The 24534-nt window shown below is 43.9% G+C and overlaps 1 protein-coding gene across 2 annotated transcripts; it reads left to right on the top strand.

Moving 5' to 3' along the window:
• Window positions 1-552: 552 nt before the first annotated feature.
• DEGS1 (delta 4-desaturase, sphingolipid 1) lies at window positions 553-14432 on the top strand. 2 transcript variants are annotated; one of them, XM_010591079.3, is made up of 3 exons: window positions 553-627; window positions 8816-9558; window positions 13924-14432. In XM_010591079.3, the coding sequence occupies exons 2-3, from the start codon at window positions 8842-8844 to the stop codon at window positions 14068-14070; spliced, it is 864 nt and encodes a 287-aa protein (XP_010589381.1). In that variant the 5' UTR covers window positions 553-627; window positions 8816-8841; the 3' UTR covers window positions 14071-14432. The 2 variants fall into 2 exon arrangements, with proteins under 2 accessions (XP_010589381.1, XP_064132919.1); XM_064276849.1 differs by lacking the exon at window positions 553-627 and adding an exon at window positions 1311-1444.
• The last annotated feature ends 10102 nt before the right edge of the window (window positions 14433-24534 follow it).

Here is a 24534-nt window from a genome sequence, read left to right as displayed (position 1 = left end):
AAACTTCAATCAGAATTTAAAGTCAGCATATACTCTCTCAAGCCTCTTCTGATCTACAGGTTTCTGCTCCTTTCCTTTTCTCCCCATTGCTTTTTATTTGTTAAAGAACCCAGGTTTTTGTCCTCCAGAGTTTCCCACAGGGATCTTGCTGATTGGGTCCCTGTGGTACAGATTAACACGTCCTTTCCATTTTCTGCATATTAGTCGTCAGATCCAGGGGCTCGATCAGATTCAGGGCTTTTTTGGTGGTGCTGTGTTCTTTTACCAGGAGGTACTTCATGTGTGGTTGTCTTTCTTTTTGTAATCTTAGCCAAAGTTTCTTTTTTGATGGAGAAGTGGTAATGAATTTTGAAACAAAACGCCCCCTCTTTCAGGAAGAGGTTGTGGCTTAGCCAACTTCTGTGACAGTCAGACGCAAGGCTGAGCAATCATCTGGTGAGAGAAGTGGTCACGCCAGAATAATTCAGGCAAAACAACAACATGGAGTTCCATGTCATCTTTTCCTTTCTCAACAGGAGTGTTCTTTTTTTTTTTTTTTTAGCTTGTAATTGCTGCACGTTCTGCATTTTTTCCTGGAAGACGCAGCCTGAGCTATTATTTCCAGAAGGCGGCCAAAAAAGGGCTCACGTGAGTAATTCGTTTTTTAAAATTAAGTAAACAAAACTTGGGCCAGTTGCCAAAGAAGGAGTCCTGGTGGCGCAGTGGTTAAAGTGCTCGGCTGCTAACGGAAAGATTTGAAACCTACCAGGGAAGGAGACATGGCAGTCTGCTTTCATGAAGATTTACAGCCTTGGAAACCCCATGGGCAGTTCTACTCTGTCCTATAAGGTCGCTATGTGTCAGAACCCACTCGACGGCAGTGGGCTTGGTTTAGTTTTTGGAATGGCGAAGGGTCCTCGTGACTTGGCCCAGCTTCAGCCTTCCCACGAGGCCCTAAATGGCAGCTTATCTAACTTGACACCTTCCCTTCCTTTTTCATCCTTTCCCCCGGCACTGGCATGGGCACCGGACACGGACAGCCCGGACGGAGCCGGGACCCGCAGGAGCTCGGCATCCCGACTGGTGGCCGAGTCGTAGGTCCTCGGAAGGCCGCGACCCCGAGCCGCCGACTCCCGCCCGGCGCCGGAGCCCCAAAGGGCGGCCAAGGCTCGACCCCCGGCGGCCGCCCCTTGGCGCCCGCAGCGTCACGCTCGGCCGGGGCGGGGTCTGGGGCTCCGCCCGGGCTCCGCCTCCTCGGCCACTCCGCCGCCGCCGGCTGACACGAGCCGGGGAGCAGCTGCCGCCGTCGCCTGGCAGGAGCCGAGGCCGGAGGAGCCGGGCGGAGCGAGAGCCGGGAGCGGGCCCGCCGCCGCCGCCGCCGCCATGGGGAACCGCGTTTCGCGGGAGGACTTCGAGTGGGTCTACACCGACCAGCCGCACGCCGATCGGCGCCGGGAGATCCTGGGTGAGGTCCGGCCCGGCGCGCCGTTATCTGCGCGCGCGGCCTCCCGCCGCCGGGGCGCGCTCTCCGCCGCGGACCCTGCGCGGCCGGGGGCGCCGGAGGCCCGTTACAAGCCGGCTCCGCCGCGTGCCGCCACCGCCCCGGCTGCCCGCGCGGGAGAGGCCGAGGGAGGTGCGGGCCGGCTCCCGAGCTCGGGCCCGGCCCGGGAGAGATGGTGTCCGCGCACCGCAGCGGCCCTTCCGCGGAGAGGCGCAGGCGCGTCCCCGGGCGCGGGCGCCCCCTCCGGACCCCGCGGGCGGCTTGGGCGCAGGCTTGAGTCGAGGTCGCCCCACCCCCACCCCACCCCCACCCCCACCCCCACCCCCACCCCGGCTGGTAGATCCTCTTTTGTGAGGATTCCTCTGCCCTGGGGTAGGCGCCCTTTCCTCCTCCTCCTTCTCCGGATCAGGCCCGGGCAAGGAGGGTGCCCGAGCGAGCCCAGGGTGCGAATGTTTGCGCGGCAGGGTGTGGTCCCGGCCCGGGTGTTGGGGGATCCGGAGGTCTACACTCCAGCCACGCTCACATTGTCACAGTCAACAAGCCATGCTGGTGACGGTGGTCCCTGCCCAGGCCCCGGGGAAGGGGCTGGTACCCTACCCATGTCGTGTGGCTCCAGGGGCTTCTCGGACCGGCTGGGTTCACGGACTGGGTGCCTGGCGCAGTCACTGCCAGTTGTCTTATTCGATCCTTGCAACAAGCCTGGGACGCAAGAAGGGCAGATTCATATGTATTTTTCATCAATCCCGGTTTGGGGGATGAAACAATGGAATATGGAAGAGGTTAAACGACTTGCCAAATTTAGCTTGTTTGTCCCCTGACGTGCCCTTTGCAGTGCCTAACTGAAAAAACCAAGTACCTGACTGGGCCTACTTTATCTAGAGGTGTAAGGCACTTGGCGACCTGGGACTTGAGTTACAGAGAGTTCTCTTATCTCTCCCAGGTTACTCTTAATGATACACCAGGCATTGTGTTAAAGTGCTTTACAAACATCCAATTTAATCCTCCCAGTAACTCACCTAGCTCGGAATTACCCCTATATCAAAGATGAGGTAAAAGCTAATGAGTAAATACTGGAGCTTTTGCTTCAAAAATCAGGGAATCCAGTGAGTGGTGGGGTGATTGAGAAATTCTTCCTCATACCAGCATTTCCCTAGTTTTTCTTCTCATCACCCATTTGCCCTGATTTTTGCAGGGTTATCTAAACTTAAACATTTCATGGTTTCAAAGATAGAAGCTACTAGATCATTCAAAGGGGTTTTAAAAAATAGAATCAGTAAATTGGGAGCTTGGACCTTTATAGTTGCTTATTAAGGGTAGCCCTTTAAGTTACTTTGGTTTCTTGGATGCCGTTATTCCTTAATTAAAACATGTTTTGCAAATCACTTGTATATACTTGATGTGAGATAGCATGTGATGCATGTTATCTGTGTCTCAGTATATTGTATAAGAATAATTTGATGTCCATCCTTGTAAAAACAGACTCCTGAATACTAGAACTTAGCTATATAGTTAATATTCATAAGATCAAGGAAGTAAAAAGGTGCTTATTGGTGCTTATCTCAATATGGAACCTTTTTTTTTTCCCCCATGAACTTATTATCACTGAACCATTTTAATTTGGAAAGGAAAAAAAAAAAAACAAAACATTGCCCTTGAGTTGATTCTGACTCATAGAGACCCTATAGGACAGAGTGGAACTGCTCTGTAGGATTTCCAAGGAGCGGCTGGCGGATTTGAACTGCCTACCTTTTGGTTAGCAGCTGTAGCACGCCGTAGCTCTTAACCATTGCACCACCAGTGCTCCTGGAAAGGAAGAGGACTATGTATTTCTCACTGAAAATACGATCATTTTCCAGGTGTAACTACTGCTTAGGGTTCTGTTTCAAGGGTAGGAGATGGAATAACCTTAGGAAAGATAAGATTCTGGGGATTTGTTTGCACTTTAAAATGATGAGATTATTTCTGGCATTTCTTTGAGCTTTTGAGCAGGCAGAGAGGCATAGTACAAAATGGATATGTTTAACATCCACCATCTGTGAACTGTAAATTTACGTTTAGACTTCATGTTAAAAGTTCATTTAATAAGCATTTATTTGATACATCTATGACCAGTTGGTTTTCTGCAAAGGGTGACAAATCCATTCGATGGGGAAAGAATAGTCTCTTCAACAAATAGTGCTGGGGCAACTGGAATGTAGTTGTTGTTATTTGCCATATAGTTGATTCTGACTCATGGCAACCCCGTGTGTAGCCAGATGCAAAAAATGACGTTGGACCCGTACCTCACACGGGGTACAAAGGTTAACTCAAAATAGATCAATAACCTAAGTATAAAAGCTAAAACCATAAAACTCTCAGAAGAAAACATTAGGGAAAAAGCTTCAAGACCTTGTTTTTGACAATGGATTCTTAGATAGGATGCTACAGTCACAAACAACAAAAGGAAATAAAATTGGACTTCATCAAAATTAGAAACTTTTGTTCATCAAGGACTTTATCAAGAAAGAGAAGAAACAGCCCATGGAATGGGAGGAAATATTTGGGAACCATATATCCAGTAAGGGTCTAATATCTAGACTATATAAAGAATTCCTACAACTCAACAACAAAAAGGCAAATAACCCAGTTAAAAAATGGGCAAAGGATTTGAACAGCTATTTCTCCAAAGCAGATTTACAAATGGCCAATAAGCACATGAAAAGATGCTCCATGTCATTAGTCATTATGGAAATGTAAATCAAATCAAATGAGATACCACTTCACCTCCACTAGGATGTGTTTTGAAAATCATTTGTACATAACTTGATGTGAGATAGCATGTGAGGCATGTTTTCTATGTCTCATCAGTATATTGCATATGAATAATTTGATGTCCATCCTTGTAAAAACAGACTCCTGAATGCTAGAACTTAGCTGCGTATTTAATATTCAGAAAATCAAGGAAGGAAAAAGGTGCTTATTGGTGCTTATCTCAACACGGAGCCTTTTTTTTTCCTTGAGCTTATTATCACTGAACAATTTTAATTTGGAAAGGGAAAAAAAACCATTGCCATTGAATCAATTCTGACTCATAGCAACCCTGTGGGACAGAATGCAACTGCTCCATGGGATTTCCAAGGAGCAGCTGGTGGATTTCAACTGCCTACCTTCTGGTTAGCAGCTGTGGCACGCCAGAGCTCTTAAACACTGCACCACCAGGGCCTCTGGAAAGGAAGAGGACTACCTATTTGTCAATGAAAGTATGATTATTTTCCATGTGTAACTTATATATTTAAGGGAAAATAAAATTCCAAACTGCTCTCCATGCTTTCCCTCCAACAGTTGTATCAGGATTCCAGTTTTTCCATATCCTTATTGTGTGGTCTGTCTTTTTTTATTATAGTCATCCTACTGGGCAGGAAGTGGCATCTCATAATGTTTTCAGTTTGCACTGCCCTAATGACTGATGTTGTTGAGCATCTTTTCATGTGCTTATCAGCTATTTGCATATCTTTTAGAGAAGTATCTATTCTGATCTTTTGTCCATTTTCTAATTGGGCTATTTGTGTTTTTATTATTGAGTCATAATAGTTCTGTATATCTTCTGAATATAAGTCCCTTATCAGATGCATGATTTGCAGACTTTTTTTCCATTTTGTGGGTTGTCTTTTACTCGATATTATCTGCAACACAAAAATTTTTGATGAAGTTGAATTTATTATTTTCTTTTGTTGCTTGTGCTTTTGGTACACTAAGAGATCACAGAGGTCACAAAGATTTACTCCTATGTTCTCTTCTAAGAGTTTTATCACTTTAGGTTTTACAGTTAGGCCTATGATGCATTATGAGTTAATTTTCATATATGGTGTGAGGTAGGGATCCAACTTCATTCTTTGGCGTGTGGCTCCACTTGTTCCTGCACCATTTGTTTAAAACAAACAAACTATTGTTTCCCCATTTAATTGTCTTGGCACCGTTGTAGTATTGATGTTTATACATTATTACAGCTTTGCAAAAATTCGGAGCCTACAAAATTACTTGGGCAAATTGGTTTGTTTAAGGGGACTGTGAATATGTTTGTTTGTTTTCCAATTTGGTGAAAATACAGCAAAACATACAACCAACCATTCAACAATACCTACATGTACAGTTTAGTGATATTGGTTACATCCTTCACGTTGTGTTACCGTTCTCATTATCTCTACTCATATGGCTTTATCACCATTAACTTAGACTCTCTGCCCCATAAAGTTCCCATCTGTGCTTTAGAGTTATTGTTGTCAATTTGATCTCATATAGATAATTCTTTAAAAGAGTGCAGTGCTTAAGGTAAACATTATTAATGGAGCTAAACTGTTATTTAAAGATGACTTCATGAGACAGTTTCTGTTATATAAGTTCCTTGATTTTACTTATACTTACTACAAAATGTGTATTTTCTACCCTTTGTCAGCTCTGTCAGTTTAGTTAAGTTTTATATAAGGTGAAGACGCCGGAGCTCCATCTAAACATAGAAATAACACATATAGTCATGTGCCACATAACATCCGTTTGGGCAATGTCCAGCTGCGTATACGTCCGGGGTCCCATTCCAGAATAAATAGAGGTAGTCAAACATGTCAAAGCCTGAGGAGTCAGAATGATAGGTGGAGATTTGTGAGTTTTTTGGATATGCACTTTCAGATGCTGGTGAACAGTCAAGCAGTATGAAAAAATATATGTTACATTTACTGACGTAGTGTCCATGGGTATCCTGGTATCTGCTGTTTTCTAGTCTCTCTCTTACAGTGGAAATTACTCCTGAGAAGATGAGAGGAGTTGAGGTTTAGGATGTAGGTGAGGAAACTGGAGGAAATTTGTGCAGTTGTTGGTTTCATGACTTCATACTCTGAAAAGGGGAACAGAGGTGAAAATGGAACATTTGAGGGGAGCGGATGTTTGAAATTTCCATTGAGAAACTTGCAGCCGCAAGAGGGAAAGAAGTGTCGATATGGAAGTGAAAAAAGATTATTAAACAACACGAAGGTGGAAAATCAGTGAGTGCTACTGCTTGTGATGCAGGCGTGTTTGCACAACGTCCAAATCACGTTACGTCCTGTTTCACGGAATGTGTTGTGGACGTTCAGTGCCACGACTGTATTAATATGAAGGAATTATTGCTCATCCACCAATAAACTGCTCAGAAATGCTCTATTAATGAATGGCTGTTTGGACTCTTGGTTTATACTAGAAGGATTAGTTGTATAGTCATGCCCAACAGAACATCTGTTTGGGCATTGCCCAACCACATACACATCGAAGGGCCCGTATGGTTTTTTTTTTTTTTAAAAAGGGAAACCAGCTCTCCTTTTGTTTATTATTTCCCCCTAATGGTTTTAAAGACCCCAAGCCCCCAGAGTGAATGAGCAGCAGGGCTCCAGGGCACATCTCAATGCTCACAGCACCTCCTCCTCCTCCTTCTGCTCCTGGCATCATTCACCTGCCCAGCAGCTGTGCAGCCGTTCACTCCCCACGCAGGGCAGCAGCGCCTATCTCTGCGCCTGCCGTGGGCGCTGGCCAGGCCTGGAGCTCTCGTGGGCTCCTGGCTCCAGGTAACAGGGCCTGCACATGATCAGGAAGTGGCCACATCAACAGGGTAGTGGCAGCCAGGGCTGCCACCACCAGCTGCACTCCTGGCAGCTACACACCCACTCCCCCCCAGACGCCGTGGCCACCTTTCCGTGCACCCCTGGCACTAAGCCTGGGTGTGTGCCGAGTCCCCATCCGGCTGCCAGCACAGCCTCGTGAGCCGCACACTCAGCAAGGCCAGCCTCCTGTATCCAGTGGCCACACCTCTAGGGCTTTGCCCACCAGGCAGCTGGTGGTAGGGGCCTGCTGGCCTGGCTGATGGTGCTCCTTAGGCAGGCCGAGCAGCGGGGGAACCCAGGGACTGCCCGTATATAATAGTTTTCGTATAATGTCCTGTGTCACAGAACGTGGTGGACGTTAAGCAATGCATGACTGCAGATGAATTCTGATCCTATAGGGTTTTTTTTTTTTTTGTCTATTGCCTACAAAATTATTAACATTGATAAAATGAGTTATACCTTCAAAGATTAGAACTTAGAAAGTGGAGAGAGAAAAAGGAAAGGAAAGAAACTAGAGGGAATTACTTACTTGAATTAACACTACCCTTGTTTCTTGTATGTAAAACTGGACTTAAATAACTTCCTGTCTTGCATTTTAAACTTTTTTTTTTACATCTATGCTAGTCTTTTCCCACACTTAGAGAAAAGAGGATGAAGCTGCCCTTTTCCCTTTATCTTCCTAAGCGCATTCTAAGTCTCAAAAAAAAGGTGGTTCTCCCTGTTGCCATCCTGGACAACACATAAAACCAAAGACATTGATTATGTCTGTACTTCATGCCCTTTTCTTCTTCCCAGAGACAGTGGTTTGCAGAGAAAAGTCTGCATTTTGCCATGAGAGGACCTCCCATGAAATGCAAAGCTTTTGTTAGTGTCCTTTTCCATAGTATTTGAAAATGTGTTTGTAGATTCAACACAGCCAGTCTAATACGAATTAGTTAATGCTGAAATTCTAAAGCAAAGTAAATAAGGACAGTGGCATTGTAAATCATTAAAGTTCTTTGGAAATTATCCTAAGGACATTATTCCACAAAAGAAAACAAGATTATCTATAAATGGCAAAAAAATTTTAGAAATCTAACATCTCTAAAAAATAGGGAATGGTTAGAAGACCTGGCAACTGGAAGTGATTAATTAAAGCATGGTAGAAAATCTAAGTATATAATGTGCTTATCAGATGTGTAGTAGAATGTAAAATAGAATACCCATTATGATTGCAGCATTGGAAAACGTACATATTTCATATACAAAAGAATTGTTAGTGGTCAAATGGGGACTGGTGGTGGAATGACGTAGACAGGGATAGAGAGTGGTCGCAGAACTTGGAGAATATGATTGGTGTCACTGAATTACACACGAAGAAATTGTCAAATTGGTGTATGTTTTGTTGTACACATTTTCACTGCAATTAAAAAAAAAAAAAACCTAGCATACCCACACAAAGGGAATTGGATAATGTGAAATCTTTGGCTCTTTTGTGCTTATCCTTCTGTTAATATGGAGACTCCTAGGTTTGGAGGCTAATTTTTCCTTCATGAATTCTCAGAGTGTTATATGGTATTGGCAACTTCACTGCTAAAACCACTCCTTCGCGTAAGTCTCTAACTAGTAGGTGGAATGTGATGACTTGGAAAAAGGAAAAAAAGTGACATTTAAGTATTAATTTAATTAGAATTGCTGAAACAGTGTGTACTTTTCTCAGTTCCTGATTGGTTTTTCTTTTTCTTTACAGCAAAGTACCCAGAGATAAAATCCTTGATGAAACCTGATTCCAACCTGATATGGATTATAACTGTGATGGTTCTCACCCAGTTGGTTGCGCTTTACTTAGTAAAAGACTTGGACTGGAAGTGGGTCCTATTTTGGGCACATGTCTTTGGCAGCTGCATTAATCATTCGATGACTTTGGCAATTCATGAGGTTTCCCATAATAGTGCCTTTGGCCACTGCAAAGCTATGTGGAATCGCTGGTTTGGAATATTTGCCAATCTTCCTATCGGTGTTCCCTATTCCATCTCCTTTAAGAGATACCACATGGATCATCATCGGTACCTCGGAGCGGACGGCATCGATGTGGATATCCCTACCGATTTTGAGGGCTGGTTTTTCTGTACCACTTTCCGAAAGCTTGTATGGGTTATTCTTCAGCCTCTGTTTTATGCTTTTCGACCTCTATTCATCAACCCCAAACCAATTTCTTATCTGGAGATTATCAATACTGTAGCCCAGATTAGTTTTGACATTTTAATTTACTACTTTTTGGGCATTAAATCTTTAGTCTACATGTTGGCAGCATCTTTACTGGGTCTGGGTTTGCACCCAATTTCTGGACATTTTATAGCCGAACATTACATGTTCTTAAAGGGACACGAAACTTACTCGTATTATGGGCCTCTGAATTTACTTACCTTCAACGTAGGTTATCATAATGAACATCATGACTTCCCTAACATTCCCGGCAAAAACCTTCCACTGGTAAGTACGTGATTTGGTACGTTATTCTAATTTCTGAGGGTCCTACAATTAGAATTAGTCTTGACTTTGACTTGGTTATTTTAAAAAGAGTCTAGTATATCTTGTCAGTCTAGGCTGCTCGTCAAAAGCATAAAAAAAAAAACCCCACTGCCGTCGAGTCGATTCCGACTCATAGCGACCCTATAGAACAGAGTAGAAGTGCCCCGTCAAGTGTCCAAGGAGCACCTGGCAGATCTGAACCGCAGACCTTTTGGTTAGCAGCCGTAGCACTTAACCACTATGCCACCAGGGTTTCACAGGAGTGTAAATCCTGAGTTTCTCAACTTAATTTTACAAAGTGTTCACTCCTGGATTCCTGGGCCTAGTGGTTACTCTTAGGGTTTAAAAACGTTGAAGGAGCTGTAAAATTGCTACCTTGTAAAGCAATTCAGAAACAGAAAACCATATCCCTCTGAAATACGCAAAAGTTTATGTAACCTCCCTCACCGTTACACTGAGTGGGCTTAGCTGAGGCTTGTATGGTGGTTTATTATGAAATACAGATGTCCTGCAAAATTAATCTGCTTAAAAATAAATGAACCTCACGTTTTACGTTCTACTTTGGTGAGTAGCATATGGGGTCTTAGAAGCCTGTGAGCGGCCATGTAGGATACTCCACTGGTCTTACCCCTTCGGGAGCAAGGGAGAATGAAGAAAACTAAAGACACAAGGGAAAGATTAGTCCAAAGGACTGATGGACCACACCTACCACTGCTACCACCACTGACTGCTCTGACAGGGATCACAATAGAGGATCCTGGACAGAGCTGGAGAAGAATGTAGAACAGAATTCTAACTCAAAAAGACTTGCTGGCCTGACAGAGACTAGAGAAACCCTGAGAGTATGGCCCTGGGACACCCTTTCAGCTCAGTAAGGAAGTCACTCCTGAGGTTCACTCTTCAGCCAAAGACTGGACAGCGTATAAAACAAAATGAGACTAAAGGGGAGCACCAGCCCAGGAGCAAGGACTAAAAGGGAGGACGGAACAGGAAAGCCGGTAATAGAGAGCCCAGGGTTGAGAAGGGAGAGTGTTGACATGTCGGGGGGTTGTTAACCAATGTCATAAAACAATATGTGTACTAACTGTTTAATGAGAAACTAGTTTGTCCTGTAAACCTTCATCTAAAGTACAATAAAATAAAAATAAATGAACATCAGTTTCCAATCCTACAGACTTGCTGAGGGCAGGGGCTCTGTCTGCTTCCTTTGACAGTAGATGTTTAGTGCACTCTTTGTAGAGTAGATGAAAGAAGACATTTTGACCTTCCTCCTTTCATCCTCTCCAAAATGACCACTTTCCTAACTTCTTTATGTTCTTGGTAAATTCTCTCATTAGCTGTTCCATTCTCAAAATGGCTAGCTTTTAAAATTCTACTATCAAAAACTGTTACCATGATTCTAAAAAGGGTAATTACTATGAAATGTAATATTAGTATTCCTGACTTTTTTTTAGCTATGATGTAAGAGAACCGTGGTCAGATATTTTATGCTGTCCTACCCACCCAATTAAATTTTATAGGTTTCCTCTTAAGTTTTTCTTCATTTATTTACTTTTTATTGTGCTTTAGGTGAAACTTTACAGAGCAAATTAGTTGCTCATTCAACAGTTTATACACAAATTGTTTTGTGACATTGGTTGCAGTCCCCGCAAGATGTGTCAGCATCTCCCCTTCCGCACCTCAGTTCCCCGTTTCATCCCTCCAGTTTTCCTGTCCCTTCCTGCCGTCTCATCTTTGCTTTTGGGCCACTGTTGCCCATTTAGTCTCCTGTACTCCACTGAGCTAAGAAGCACATTCCTCATGGGTGTTATCGTTTTATAGACCTATCTAATCTTTGCCTGAAGGGAGAATTTCTGGAGTGCTTTCCGTTCTCAGTTAAAAGGGTGTCCCGGGGCCATAGTCTCAGGGGTTCTTCCAGTCTGTCAAACCAGTAATTCTGGTCTTTTTTTTTTTTTTTGTACATTTTGCTCCTGCTTTGTCCGGAACCCTCTATTGTGGTCCCTGTCAGAACAGTTGGAAGAGCACCGTCTAGTTCTTCTGGGCTCAGGCTAGTGGAGGCTATGTATGGTGCTTGTGTTTCCTCTTAAGTTTTTCAATGTTGGCTGTTTAAAAACTCGTGCACAGCTTGACAACTACATGTAACATGATCCTAGATTGCATCCTCCAATGAGGACGGAAAAGGGCTATAAGGGACATCGGGTCAATGGGGAAAATTTCAGTCCAGACTGTATGTTAGATGATGTGATACCGTGTCGGCGTTAGAGATACAGGTTCAACTATTCAGAGGTGAAATATTAGGGCTAAATTGTCACATGATGTCTACATCTTTCAAAAGGTTCAGGAATGAAAATTGTGGGTGCTTACATATAGAGAGAGAAACTGTGATGTAGTGTTAATAATTACTGAACCTAGGGGAAGGGCATATGGGTGTTCATTTTACTACCCTTTGAACTTTTCTGTAAGTTTTACATTTTTCAGAATAAAATGTTTGAGGAAAAACTCACACCACACAACAGGAAGTATCCCTGGAATTGTGGTGTGATGTCCTGCTAGCGTGCAGCTACTTTGTGTCAATCTGCCAGTGTAAGAGTAGATGGCAAGTGTGCAGCCTTTGCCTTCTTCCTAAATAGGGAAGTGAATTTTTATGTTTATTTTTTAAGGGATTTTGGAGAAAGTCACCCTTTGAACAAAATATTTTTTTCCAAGATGAGCCACATACTTTATTTGTAATTTTCTTGAACGGTGCCAGAGCTGAAAATGTCATTCCTTTCAGACCTGACTGACTTCAGGGCGTGATACAGCAGTGACTGTCCACTTCTCACTCCATTTCTTCATATCCTGTCCTCTTGCTCCTTTGCTTAACTAATACCCTCGGCGTTCTCTAGTTAGGCCTCCATTTCCTACAGTGTGTTCCAAGGAGTATCTTGCCTTGTTTTCCTCAGTATACCTGGTACTAAGTTAGTTCATAGATATGCGTTCACAAGGTTTGGTTTGGTTTGAAGGGCTTTCCTGAGATATTCTTCACCCACTTGAAGTATACAGCCTCAGTGGTTTTTAGTATATCCACAGGGTGGTGCAGCCATTGCCAGAGTCAGTTTTAGGACATTTTCATCACAGTAACAGGAGTTTTAATACTTTACCTTTTTTTAAATTGAGCTCTGCTGTTCAGAAAACACTTGAGAGTGTGTGTTTTTCTGTTTGCTCATAAACAGAAAAGTAGGCAGCTTACTACTGTGGGAAGCAAGATGTCCAGGTACTTACGTCTGTATTTAATCAGATTGGACACGTGGCATATAAGTTCCCCAGGTTTTCTAACTCCTGGTATTAAGGAATTTATTGATTTTTACCTTAGGGCTTATGCTTATAAATGGTAAACTTGTTTGTTTGTTTTTATATTATGATTTATTATATATTTTTAGTCTTATGGAGTATATTGCTTTGACTCAAAATGCTTATTCAGGATCTAATTTGGCCCTGTCATTTTACTGTTTCTGGGAAAGATAATGTCTGCGCTAGCTGTTAATAGGTTGCTGCTGGCATTAACATAATTCAGTGTGGACTGTGATCCAGTTTGTCTGTGTGTGGTCTGTTTGCCGTTACCTGCTGTTGAGTCCCTTACTCATGGCGACCCCACGCACAACAGGATCGGACCTCTGTGATCCATAGGATTTTGATGGCTGATTTTTGGAAGTAGGTCACCAGACCTTTTTTCCTAGCCCATCTTGGTCCGGAAGCTTCACTGAGACTTGTTCAGCAGCATAGCAACACACAAACCTCCGCTGACAGACGGGTGGTGGCTGCGCTTGAGGTACATCGTGTGACCTGTAGATCCTCTTTATATAAGCATTTTGAAGGTCTGTGGTCCCAGGTGTCACCCCTGTGGATGGTGCACTTGATACGTGCCTTCCACAGTAATTCATTAGTGTCTGCAAGCTCCTTGAGGACAGGGCTGAGGTGTTACCTTCACATCTTACAGTGCCACCTACACAGAATGTTGTGCTGCTTAAGAAATACCAAATTAATTGAATTGCATGTACTTGGTAAAGAGTCCAAGTGCCAGATTTTACAAATAAACCAGACATTAGGCTCTCAAAGCTTGATAGGAGTCAGTAACGCTAGCGGGTTCGAGTGTATTTAACTACTGAAATCCATATTGCTTTTTGTTTAGAATTCCTGAGGAAAAAAATTTTTTTTCCACCTTTTTGAGTGGTGGGGAGAAAGGTCTCATGGTCTCCCTTTTGAGTGTTTTCGTGAAATGTTCTCTGTAATCTTTAACAGGCCTCAGGAACACCTGTTGCTCATCTTGCTGTGACTTTTCCCTTCTAGGTGAGGAAAATCGCAGCTGAATACTACGACAACCTACCCCACTACAACTCCTGGATAAAAGTACTGTATGATTTTGTGACGGATGATACAATAAGTCCCTACTCGAGAATGAAGAGGCATCAAAAGGGGCAGGTGGAACTGGAGTGAGTGCCCTCGTAGCTAGAGAATTCTCCTTTGAAATGTTAAAATAGCTGATGAAGTGGAATTTTTGTGTTACTAAATTTAAGACCAATGATGTTTAGAAGCTACCCTAGTACAGTTTCAAAGTAGGCTCTCCAGGGTCTCCAGAAGCTAACATGGCTTTAACACAGCCTGTCTGCAGTGTCCCCTTCACTCACAGGAAGGACACCTGTTCCTTGGATTGTCACGGTGGAGGATGTTTTCACCCACGTCTGTCATTTTGTAAGCATACCATAGAAAAGCTTTTACAAAGCTGTATGTCTACCACTATCTTCACTGTAAAGTTTTACTTTATTAAACCAGCTAATAAACTGAGTTATTAATCACAATATATTTATCATGTTTTCATATTTCAGTGTCTACACCATGTAATATGGTAACCTGGTTCTTGGATGCACTTTGAAGTTTTTTGGGGTGTGTGGGGAGGCCTGAAGTCATCACAGTTTAAAAGGCTGAGATGGAGGTATCTTGCAGTACAAGCTGAATCTCATTTTTTAATTTCACTGTTGTACCCGTGGGACCTAAATTAGATACTGCTGAGTCCTGTTCAGGCTTACTTACAAATAAAGTACTTATTTAATCATGATCAGCGTTCAGCTTCCCCTTTCAGATGTGCTGACTCTCAAACTAGAAACCGCTCCTCAGTTTCATGTTACTTCCTTCCAGTGGAAACTAGTTGAAATTTGATGGTGGATAGCTGGTCTCAAGAATCATGGGCTATGAAGCTGGCAGTCCTGGCTAACACGAAATGTGTGACTTGGGGAAAAAATATGGTGAAGTGCTTAAAAAATACTGTGTGGTGTCAACAAATCAAATGGTCTACAATGCATACACACTGTCGCCCCTCACACATCTTTAATCCAAGACACTGTCACATTCCTGTTGTGTGATGATCAGCTGTATGGCAGTTTCAGGGAATTTAAAGCAACACCCAGCCTGCTGAGGTGAAGTCACGAGTGGAATGCCTGCTTTACAGATCTCGTTTTACCCCCAGAGGACCTCGTGTTCCCTTCCTGACCCTCTTCGTGGGAAGGTTCCTAGTATCCTTGAATAAACTTGAAAGAACCATGAGTACAAAGTTTAGAGGATAACAGAACCAGCTTGACAACTCAACTCAGGTGACTCTGTCACTAGAAATGTATTTGTAAAATGTACCCACGGATTTGATGCTAAACAGATTTGTACTAAACAGATCGTAGACTCTCACCGTCCCTCAACTCCCCTTGCTTGCTTATCTTTCCACCTCTAGAACAGTGGCCGATGGCTACAGCTGCCACATACATGCTGAGAACTCCCAAATCTACGGCCTCCTCAGACGTCTGAATTCCACTAGCTGCTGGGTACATAGAGCTCATCATCATCCCTCCCGAAATCTGCTCTTGCCTGGTCCATATCGCTTCTTGCCCGGTCCATATTGCTTCTTGCCTGGTCCATATCGCTTCTTGCCTGGTCCATATCGCTTCTTGCCTGGTCCATATCGCTTCTTGCCCGGTACATATCACTTGCCGGGATGATGTTCAACTTGCAGTGGTTTTGCACAAGTTTTCCCTTCTACCCAGATTCCCCTTCCCCATTTCTGGGCTGGTTAGCTTGTCCCTCAAGGCTCATGCTAGCCTTCTACCACCCATTTCTACTCCCTAGCAGGTCAGGGGCCTATTTTTGGCACCTCTCAGAACCAGTGGTTACCTCATTCATGGCCCTATCCATACTATTGTGTAAACATGCACTGTTAATCCCACGTAAGGCTATAACTCCTACAGAGCAGAGATCTTATTTCTCTATTTCCCAAACCTACCAGGGTCAGTGTTTGCTTTGAAAGAAGTGCTTAATAAATGGAGAGACCGAGAGCTAGTCTTAAACAGGGCATTTGGATAACCTTTAAATGTTAGCAGCCATCAAGTCAACTCACGGGTACCCCATGCACTGCGGAAAGAACCTGCCTGGCCTTGCGTCATACCTATGCTCATCTGTGGATCAGAACATAGTGATTCATAGGGTTTCACTGGCTGATTTTCAGAAGCAGATTACCAGGCCATTTTTTCTAGTCTGTCTTAGTCTGGGAGCTCTGCTGAAACATGTTCAGCATCATAGCAACACGCAATCCTCTGCTGACAGACGAGGGTTGGCAGCAAATGAGGTTATGTCGGCTGGGAATCGAATCCAAGTCTTCCACATGGAAGGTGAGAATTCTACCACCAAACCACCAATGCCCCCTCAACCTTTAAATAAATGTGGTATATTGAAAATAATGGACTTATTTATTGTGCTTTAGGTGAAAGCTTACAAACCAAGTCAGTCTCTCATACAAAAAGTTACACACACCTTGCTATGTACTCCTAGCTGCTCTCCTCCCAATGAGACGGCACATACCTCCTCTCCACCCTGTATTCCCTGTGTCCATTCAGCCAGCTCCTGTCCCCCTCTTCCTTCTCACCTTCCCTCTAGACAGGAGCTGCCCACATAGTCTCCAGTGTCTACTTGGGCCAAGAAGCTCACTCCTCACCAGTATCATTATATCTATCTTACAGTCCAGTCCAGTCCCTATCTGGAGGGTTGGCTTCAGGAATGGTTCCAGTCTTGGGCTAACAAAGGGTCTGGGGACCATGACCGTTAGGGTCCCTCCAGTCTCAGACCATTAGGTCTGATCTTTTTTCAAGACTATGAGATCTGCATCCCACTGTTCTGCCCCATCAGGGATTCTCTGTTGTGTAATGGACATTAACTGAGAATCATTTTTCACCAAGCCTGTACCAGGTGTTTTGCATGTATTGTTTAAAGAGCCCTGGTGGTGCAGTAGTTAACACTGCTGTCAACCAAAAGTCGGCAGTTCGAATCCACCACCTGCTCTTTGGAAACCCTGTGGGGCAGTTCTACTGTGTCACATAGGGTCACTATGAGTCGGAATTGACAGCAATGGGTTTTAACACTTCTATGTTTTAGTACTATTAATATCTTCGTTTTGTAGATGAGAAAATGGAGGCTTAGAGAGATTGAGTAACTGGCCAAAGGTCATACTTAGTAAATTGCAGAGACAAAATCTGAAATTCAGACATACGTGACTCCAGAGTCAAAACTCCACCACTAGCTTCACTGCTTCACATGGCTTGTCTAATGAACCCGGCCCTGGAACAGGAACAGGAAAGAATCTTGATCAAAATGTTCAGTAACGGTGGCAGGGCATTTAGGTGGTTTCCAGCTTTTGGCTGTTGTGAATAGTGCTGCAGTGAACATTGGTGTAGAAGTCTCTGAGTCTCTACTTTGAAGTCTTTTGGGTACATACCTATGAGTGGAATTGCTAGGTCATATGGTATTTCTATTTTTAGTTTTTTTGAGGACTTCCCACACTGTTTGCCATAACGGCTCTACCATTTTGCATTCCCACCAGCAATGGGTAAGGGTTCCAATTTTCCCACATCTTCGCCAACATTTGTTATTTTCTGTGCTTTTTTTTTTTTTTTTTAAATCTTAGCCATCCTAAACCAAAAACCAAACCCCTTGCTGTCGAGAGTAGATTCCGACTCATAAATGAAGCGACTAGCCATCCTAGTAGGAGTGAAATGTATCTCATTGTGGTTTTGTTTTGCATCTCTCTGAATATCTTTTCATGTGTTTGGTGGCCATTTGAATGTCCTCTTTGTTGAAATGTTTACTCAAGTCCTTTGTTCATTTTATGATTGAGTTGTTTTTTTGTTGTTAAATTGTCAAAGTCTTATATATATTTTGGTTATTAGGTTCTTGTCAGATACATGGTTTCTGAAGATATTCTTCTAGTCAGTTGCTTGTCTTTTCACTTTTTTGGTAAAGCCTTCTGATGAACAAATTTTTAAAAAATTTTTATGAGGTCCCATTTATTTTATCTTTTGCTGTTTGTACTTTTCCTATTATATTAGATAATCCATTGTTGAAAGCTAGGCCCTGAAAATGTTATGGTTTCGGTTTGCACATTTAGGTCTTTCAGCCTTTTAAGTCTTAACAATTTAAAATTCTTATATGAAACATTCATGTTTAAATCTATAGCAAAAATGCATTTATTTATTATTCATTTGTGTATTCACTTATTCTACACCGGGGCAGATTATCCAATAAGCAAGGTAAGCACAAGCTTACTTGTGCTTACATGATAATCTGTAGTAAATAATTTCAATGTGAAATTGTTACTCATTCCTTCCTAATCTGTAGTAAAATCGTTCACTACAGGTTAGTAAGGAAGCACCAGTAAACCCTTGCTTACTGGGTCACCTGCCCAGTCAGGGATTATAAATTTGAAAAGAGGCTTTAATTTGTAGGAAAGTGCCGTGGGGTTGGGAGAGAGACAGATTTCAGCCATACCTAGAAGCAGAATCTTTGATGTGGTGAGAAAACCTGAAATTGTGTTCACTACTGATGTTCTGGTAAGCAGTGTAAGCACCATGCTTACCCTGCTTATTGGATCATCCACCCCTGATTCTGCAGGTACTTTAGAGGACACAAAGACAAATCCTGGTCCCAAATTAAGGAGCTCGTGCTCTACAGCTGAGAGATGCACATTAAATTAGAATTCAGTAATTAAAGAAAGGGCTTAACACACGAGGCAGAGGAGCTGAAGGTTGTGGCTGGGACTGAGTGCAGTCCTCGCAGCAGTTAGCTCTGATCAAGTGTCAGCCTCTGCCAGGCTGTGCCTGCAGGTTAGCGTTTTAAGCCTTGTTAGCCTTGTGAGGGGGGATTATCCTCCACATCTGTCACATGAACAAACTGAGGCTCAGAGATGAAGTAATCGACCTAAAGGTCACACACCTGGTGAGCAGCAGCACCCACACCTGAGCCCAGGTGTGTCAGAGCCTACGCTCTCGCTGCTGTTTTCCCTTGCCCCGCTCTTGGAAGCTCTGTTTGGACAAGGAATGTGTTGTTTCTTGTCAGGTCAGGAAATTTGTCCAGGAAGTCTTAGTCACTTGGAATGAAGCAAGGAGAGTCTGATGACCTAGGGCTAGGAAGGTCCTGACAAAGCTATGCCCCCAGAAACCCGAGCACAATAAACTCTGAAGACCCTCTCAGTATACTGGGCTCTGAGACAGAGGACCAGGATGACTGGGGCACCTAGCAAAGGAGGCTGAGAGGACAAAGAACAGAGGGAGCTTGAAAGCAGAGGCTTGAGGACATGGTCAGAGCTGGAGCTCTGCAGTGGATGTGGGTGATGTCTGTGGAGGGCGTGAACAAAGAGGGTGTTGTCACAGCCCCGTGTTGGGAAGGGAGGGTCCCACTTTGGGAAGAGGAGCAGGATTTGCCAACAGATGCAAGTGCAGGTCACATCATGCAGGTATTTTTTTCCCTTGGAAATTTAATGACATGGTAGAGGAGAAAAAATGGGGAGCGTCATCTACAAAAGAGCAGCTTCGTGCCCCCAAGTTTAATCCCAATCGGCAGGGTGGCTCATGAAGCTAATAACTGGACCCGGCTGAAGGAGGATGGAGCTCTGGCAGCACATAGTTCCAGGTGCTGACTAGTTCATGCCTCACTGCTGTTCAGAAGGGAGTTCACATCACAGGCTTGTGTGAATTGGGACACAAGACCAGAAGCAAGGGGTCAGGAATCATGTCCTGGGGGTCCTCTCTAACGGGATGCATGGGAGAATATGTGGAGACGGTGCCCCTTCTTGGGCTGAGGACACACACCGAGAATTTTCTTCCTGTGGTAGAACCCAAAGAAATAAAAGTAGCTTTTTCCGTAGAATCATGAGAAGATTACAAGGCACACATTCCTGTATTTGTGATTCTCAGGAAGGAACAGAATAGATGCTTTGTAAGAAGGACTGGAGGACTGAAATTGCTCTCAGTGTTGGGTTGTAAATCCTTGTAGATCAGGAATTTTCTAAGCCAAGGGTTTCTAAGCCAAGGAGAGCCTCGGTGATCTCCCAACCCTGTTAGAGTTTTATTACTAAAGGTTGCTCTAACAGGCCTTTGATAAGGTTCTAATAAGATCCAGAGTGACCTTGCACTTGGCAAAAAGGGGAAAAGACAGTCATTTGCCCAGCAGTAGTTTGAGCCTCAAATTTCCCTCCCACTTAGTAGCACCAGTGCTTTTTGGCACAAAAGAGTATCTCCTTCCCTTCCTACCTGAACTGAAATCTCTCCTCTCAGCCATAAACACAATCTAGAAATCTGCATTTCCCCTCTAGGCTGGGCCTTAAATACCTAGAGGGGGCTCTTTTTATTGCCTTTAGTAAAAGCACTTTAATATCACTTTTTAAAAAATTTTCATAAATATATATGTAACAAGACATTTGCCATTTCAACAATCTTCCCATGTATAATTTAGTAGCATTAATTGTGTTCATCATATTGTGTAAGCATCCCAAATTTTTCCACCACCCTTAACAGAATCTCGGAGCCCTGGTAGAACAGTGATTAAGAGCTCGGCTGCTAACCAAAAGGTAAGCAGTTTGAATCCACCAGCTGCTCCTTGGAAACCCTATGGGGCAGTTCTACTCTGTCCTATAGGGTCGCTGTGAGTCAGAATCAACTCAACACCAATGGGTTTTTTTTTTTTTTTTTTGGTTTAACAGAAGCTCAGAGTCCCCAAGCAAGGAGTACCTGTCTCTGTACTCAAAGCCCATTGCCTTCATAGCAACCTTGTAGGACAGAGTAGAGCTGCTCCATGGGGTTTCCAAGGCTGTGATCTTTATGGAAGCAGACTGACACATCTTTCTCCAGCAGAGTGGCTGGTGGATTCGAATAGCCAACCTTTAGGTTAGCAGCCAAGTGCTTCACCACTGAACCACTAGGCCTGCCCCTGGTAGCCACTAATAAACTTTGATCTCTATGCATCTGCCTATTCTAGACCTTTTAATATAGATGGAATCATATAATATTTTTCCTTTTGTGACTGACTTCTTTCAGCATGTTTTCCAGATTTATCCATGTGGTAGCATCCATTAGAACTTCCGGTTACAGCTGAGCCATGTTCCACTGTATGTGCGTACCACATTGTGTGTATCCACTCACCTGCTGATGGACATTTAGACTGTTTCCACCGTTTGGCTACTGCCAGTAGTGCTGCAGTGAACACTGGTGTACAAGTACCTGGTTCTGTTCCTGCTTACAGTTCCCTGGGGCGTATATCTAGGAGCAGAATCGCTGGGTCACACGGTAGGTAATTCTATGTTTAACTTTTTGAGGAACCACCATCTCTCCATTTCCTGAAGGGTGTCTGCTTCTGAGCGAACAATACAAAGGCCGCGAAGCCCAGCTTCAGAGCTATGTGTGGCCACTTCACTCTGACCGCATAAACGGAACCTGGAAGGCCTCCTCTATGGGCCGAGTTCTTTCAGGGTTCAGGCTGCATCCACACTCTGCCTCAGACTGGGATCGCCACGGTACAGCACACTGTGCGGGGTTTTCTTGCCTCTTTCTTTTCAAAGGGGGTCTACTCTAGACCTCATTGGGGGGCGTTTCCCTGTCAGAAGCCTGAGGAAAGCTCTCCCGTTGATGTGCTTTCTTTTCACGAAGCCACCATCATCAGTGAATCTGGTCGCTCACCTCACTGCACCTGACTTTGAGGTCTCTCTTAGGGTTCGGAAGAACAACTGTGCAGATTCTAGCTGAAATTCTGCCACCACTTGATTTTGTAAAAGCATTTATTTTTTTCATCTGCTACGTTCTCAAATAATAGAGAAATAAAAGAAGCAGGAGAATCTCACCAAAAAATTCACCAGGCTGAATGACAAACTCAGCAAATGCTAGGGTTTTTTTTTTTTTTTTTCCCCTAAGCTTTCCCTTCACTGCTGTCCCTGCCTCTGCCATTTTGCTATGTGAGTGGGTACACTCTCCCCTAACAGCACACATTCTCTGGTCAGCTTAAGCCTTGCTCCTGTCCCTACCCCAGCCCCAGGGGTATCAGATAATTGCCCTCAGCAGATCTAAAGCCCTTGGACTAAAGCCCTTTGTTTCCACTGAGGGAGAGGCTGGGGCAGAGGGAAGGGCTAAAGTAAAATCTGGAACACTTTCTTGGTCCTTCGGGATGCAAGTTGGCTTTCAAATGACTGACCTAGAATCCCCAGTACAGTATGCTGTGTGCGAGAAGCCACCCCATTCCACCATGTCCCTGGCGCAGCGGTGAGGTAACTTGTCTCAGGTGAGCTGGTCAGTCACCAAGTAGTGGTAGAACAAGAACTCAGGTTGAACAAGCTTCGTTCTGAGCCCAAGCCCTTGCAACCAGACACCTCCCTTCAATTACCTATTGGTGGAGGACCTCTGGGTATTCACACAGGAAACTAGGGTGGAATCGTGGAGTCCGTGAACCCTCCCCCACAGAGGACTGTGACCGGGAGGGTATTCTGTCACCCCATCCACTCAGAGTCCTCTCCCCACATTCCTGGGAGAAATCCCTCATGACACAATGAATTGTTTTCTGCAACCATCTGACTCCGAGGCTGCACTGCTAGGGAAGAAGTGAAACATTGCTCCAGATTCCTTTGAACCTGGCTGGCTGAGGGTTGCCTTGGCTCTATAAAAGTCTGCTGAGTAAATTAATAACCCAAACGAGGGTGTAGGGAGAACTTTAACTTAGCTCACAGAATTATATGTTAAGAAGCCGAACAATTTTCAAAGACTAATGAACCATGTACAACAAAGAGCCTGCGTAATATCACAGGATCACAGTCGGTCACCACGTTGGGGGGCTGATGACATTGATGGGGCTCCTACCATGTGCCAGATGATGTGCTAGTCTCTTTATGAATTGTTTAAGCTCACGCTGGTACTATCCTCATTGTGCAGCCAAGGAAACAGACTGATAAAGAATAACTTGTCTAAAGTCACATGGCCACAAATCGAAACCAGTCTCTGAATTCGAAGTCCATGAAATTTGCATTTCTTCAAAAGGATCTTACAGGGAACGTTTTTCTCTAATTCAGAGTCCTCTTCCTTATTAGTCTAACACATGAGGTTTTTCTAAAGATAATATTAATCTCACCACTCCCTTGACATCGGGCAGCAGGCAGAGCCATGGCTCTCAGCAAAGGTGGAAGCGTGGGATGGGGTGTGTAGTTACAAACTACAACCAGAACACTCCTTAGACAGGAGGATGGCAAGACTTCGGCTTGCTTACTTTGGACATACCATCAGGAAAGGCCAATAGCTAGAAAAAGGCATCGCGTTTGGTAGAGGGTCAGAGAAACCCTCAGTGAGATGGATAGACAGTATAATAGCTACAAGAACGAACTCAAACATATCAAAGCTGGTGAAGATGGTGCAGGATGAAGCAACATTTCATTCTATTATATGTAAGGTCGACATGAATCGGAGCCAACTCAACGGCAACCAACAGCAAGCCTGTAAATCTTTCCAGCTCTTTCCACACTCTCGACTGCCAGGATAGTGTTAGATGGAAGTCAGAGCAGGTCCCTGTGGCCTGGAACTCCCATTTAACCAAACATTTTAAAAAGCTGGGTCAGAAGGTGTGGTTTTCCAAACAAAACCACTCTACAAAGTCTAGCTTAGGTAATTTAGTTGCCATTCCGGGAAAAGCAGGCAGAACTCAAAGTGGTCTAGGACCCAGTTTGTCAACAAGAAAAGAACCTGGACATCTGGGTGTTGTGAACTCCTCAGATCACCTCCTTATCCTCAGGCCAGGAGAATGAGTAGCAGCTTTTTTTTTTTTTTTTTCCTTAAGTCTAGTAAAAAAAAAAAAAAAAAAGGTAAAATACAGATAACAAAAAGTTTGCTATTTTAAGACACATATAAACACCCTGAGAGACCGAGTTAACTGGGCTGAGGGCTGGGGACCATGGTCTCAGGGGACATCTAGCTCAATTGGCATAACATAGTTTATAAAGAAAATGTTCTACATCTTACTTTCGTGAGTTGCATCTGGGGTCTTAAAAGCTCGTGAGCAGCCATCTAAGATCTATCCACTGGTTCCACCCGGTCTGGAGCAAGGGAGAATGAAGAAAACCATAGACAAAAGGGAAAAATTAGTCCATAGGACTAAAGGACCACAACTACCACAGCCTCCACCAGACTGAGCCCAGTATAACTAGATGGTGCCGGCTACCACTACGGACTGCTCTAACAGGTATCACAATAGGGGGTCCCGGACAGAGCTGGAGAAAAATGTAGAACAAAATTCTAACTCACACACACAAAAAAAAGACCAGACTTACTAGTCTGACACAGCCTGGAGAAGCCCTGAGAGTATGGCCTCTGGATATCCTTTTAACTCAGTACTGAAGTCATTCCTGAGGTTCCCCCTCAGCCAAAGATTAGATGGGCTATAAAACAAACAATAACACATGGAGTTTAACCAGGTATACAAGACTAAAAGGGCACACCAGCCCAGGGGCAAGGACGAGAAGGCAGGTGGGGGCAGGAAAGCTGGACAAATGCAAATGGAGAACTCAAGATCCAGAAGAGGAGAATGTGGACTTGTTGCGGGGTCACAGAACAATATGTGTATTGA

The sequence above is a fragment of the Loxodonta africana genome, chromosome 25, assembly GCF_030014295.1.
Source record: "Loxodonta africana isolate mLoxAfr1 chromosome 25, mLoxAfr1.hap2, whole genome shotgun sequence".
Lineage (NCBI taxonomy): Eukaryota > Metazoa > Chordata > Mammalia > Proboscidea > Elephantidae > Loxodonta > Loxodonta africana.
This window is presented reverse-complemented; position numbering and strand designations above follow the sequence as displayed.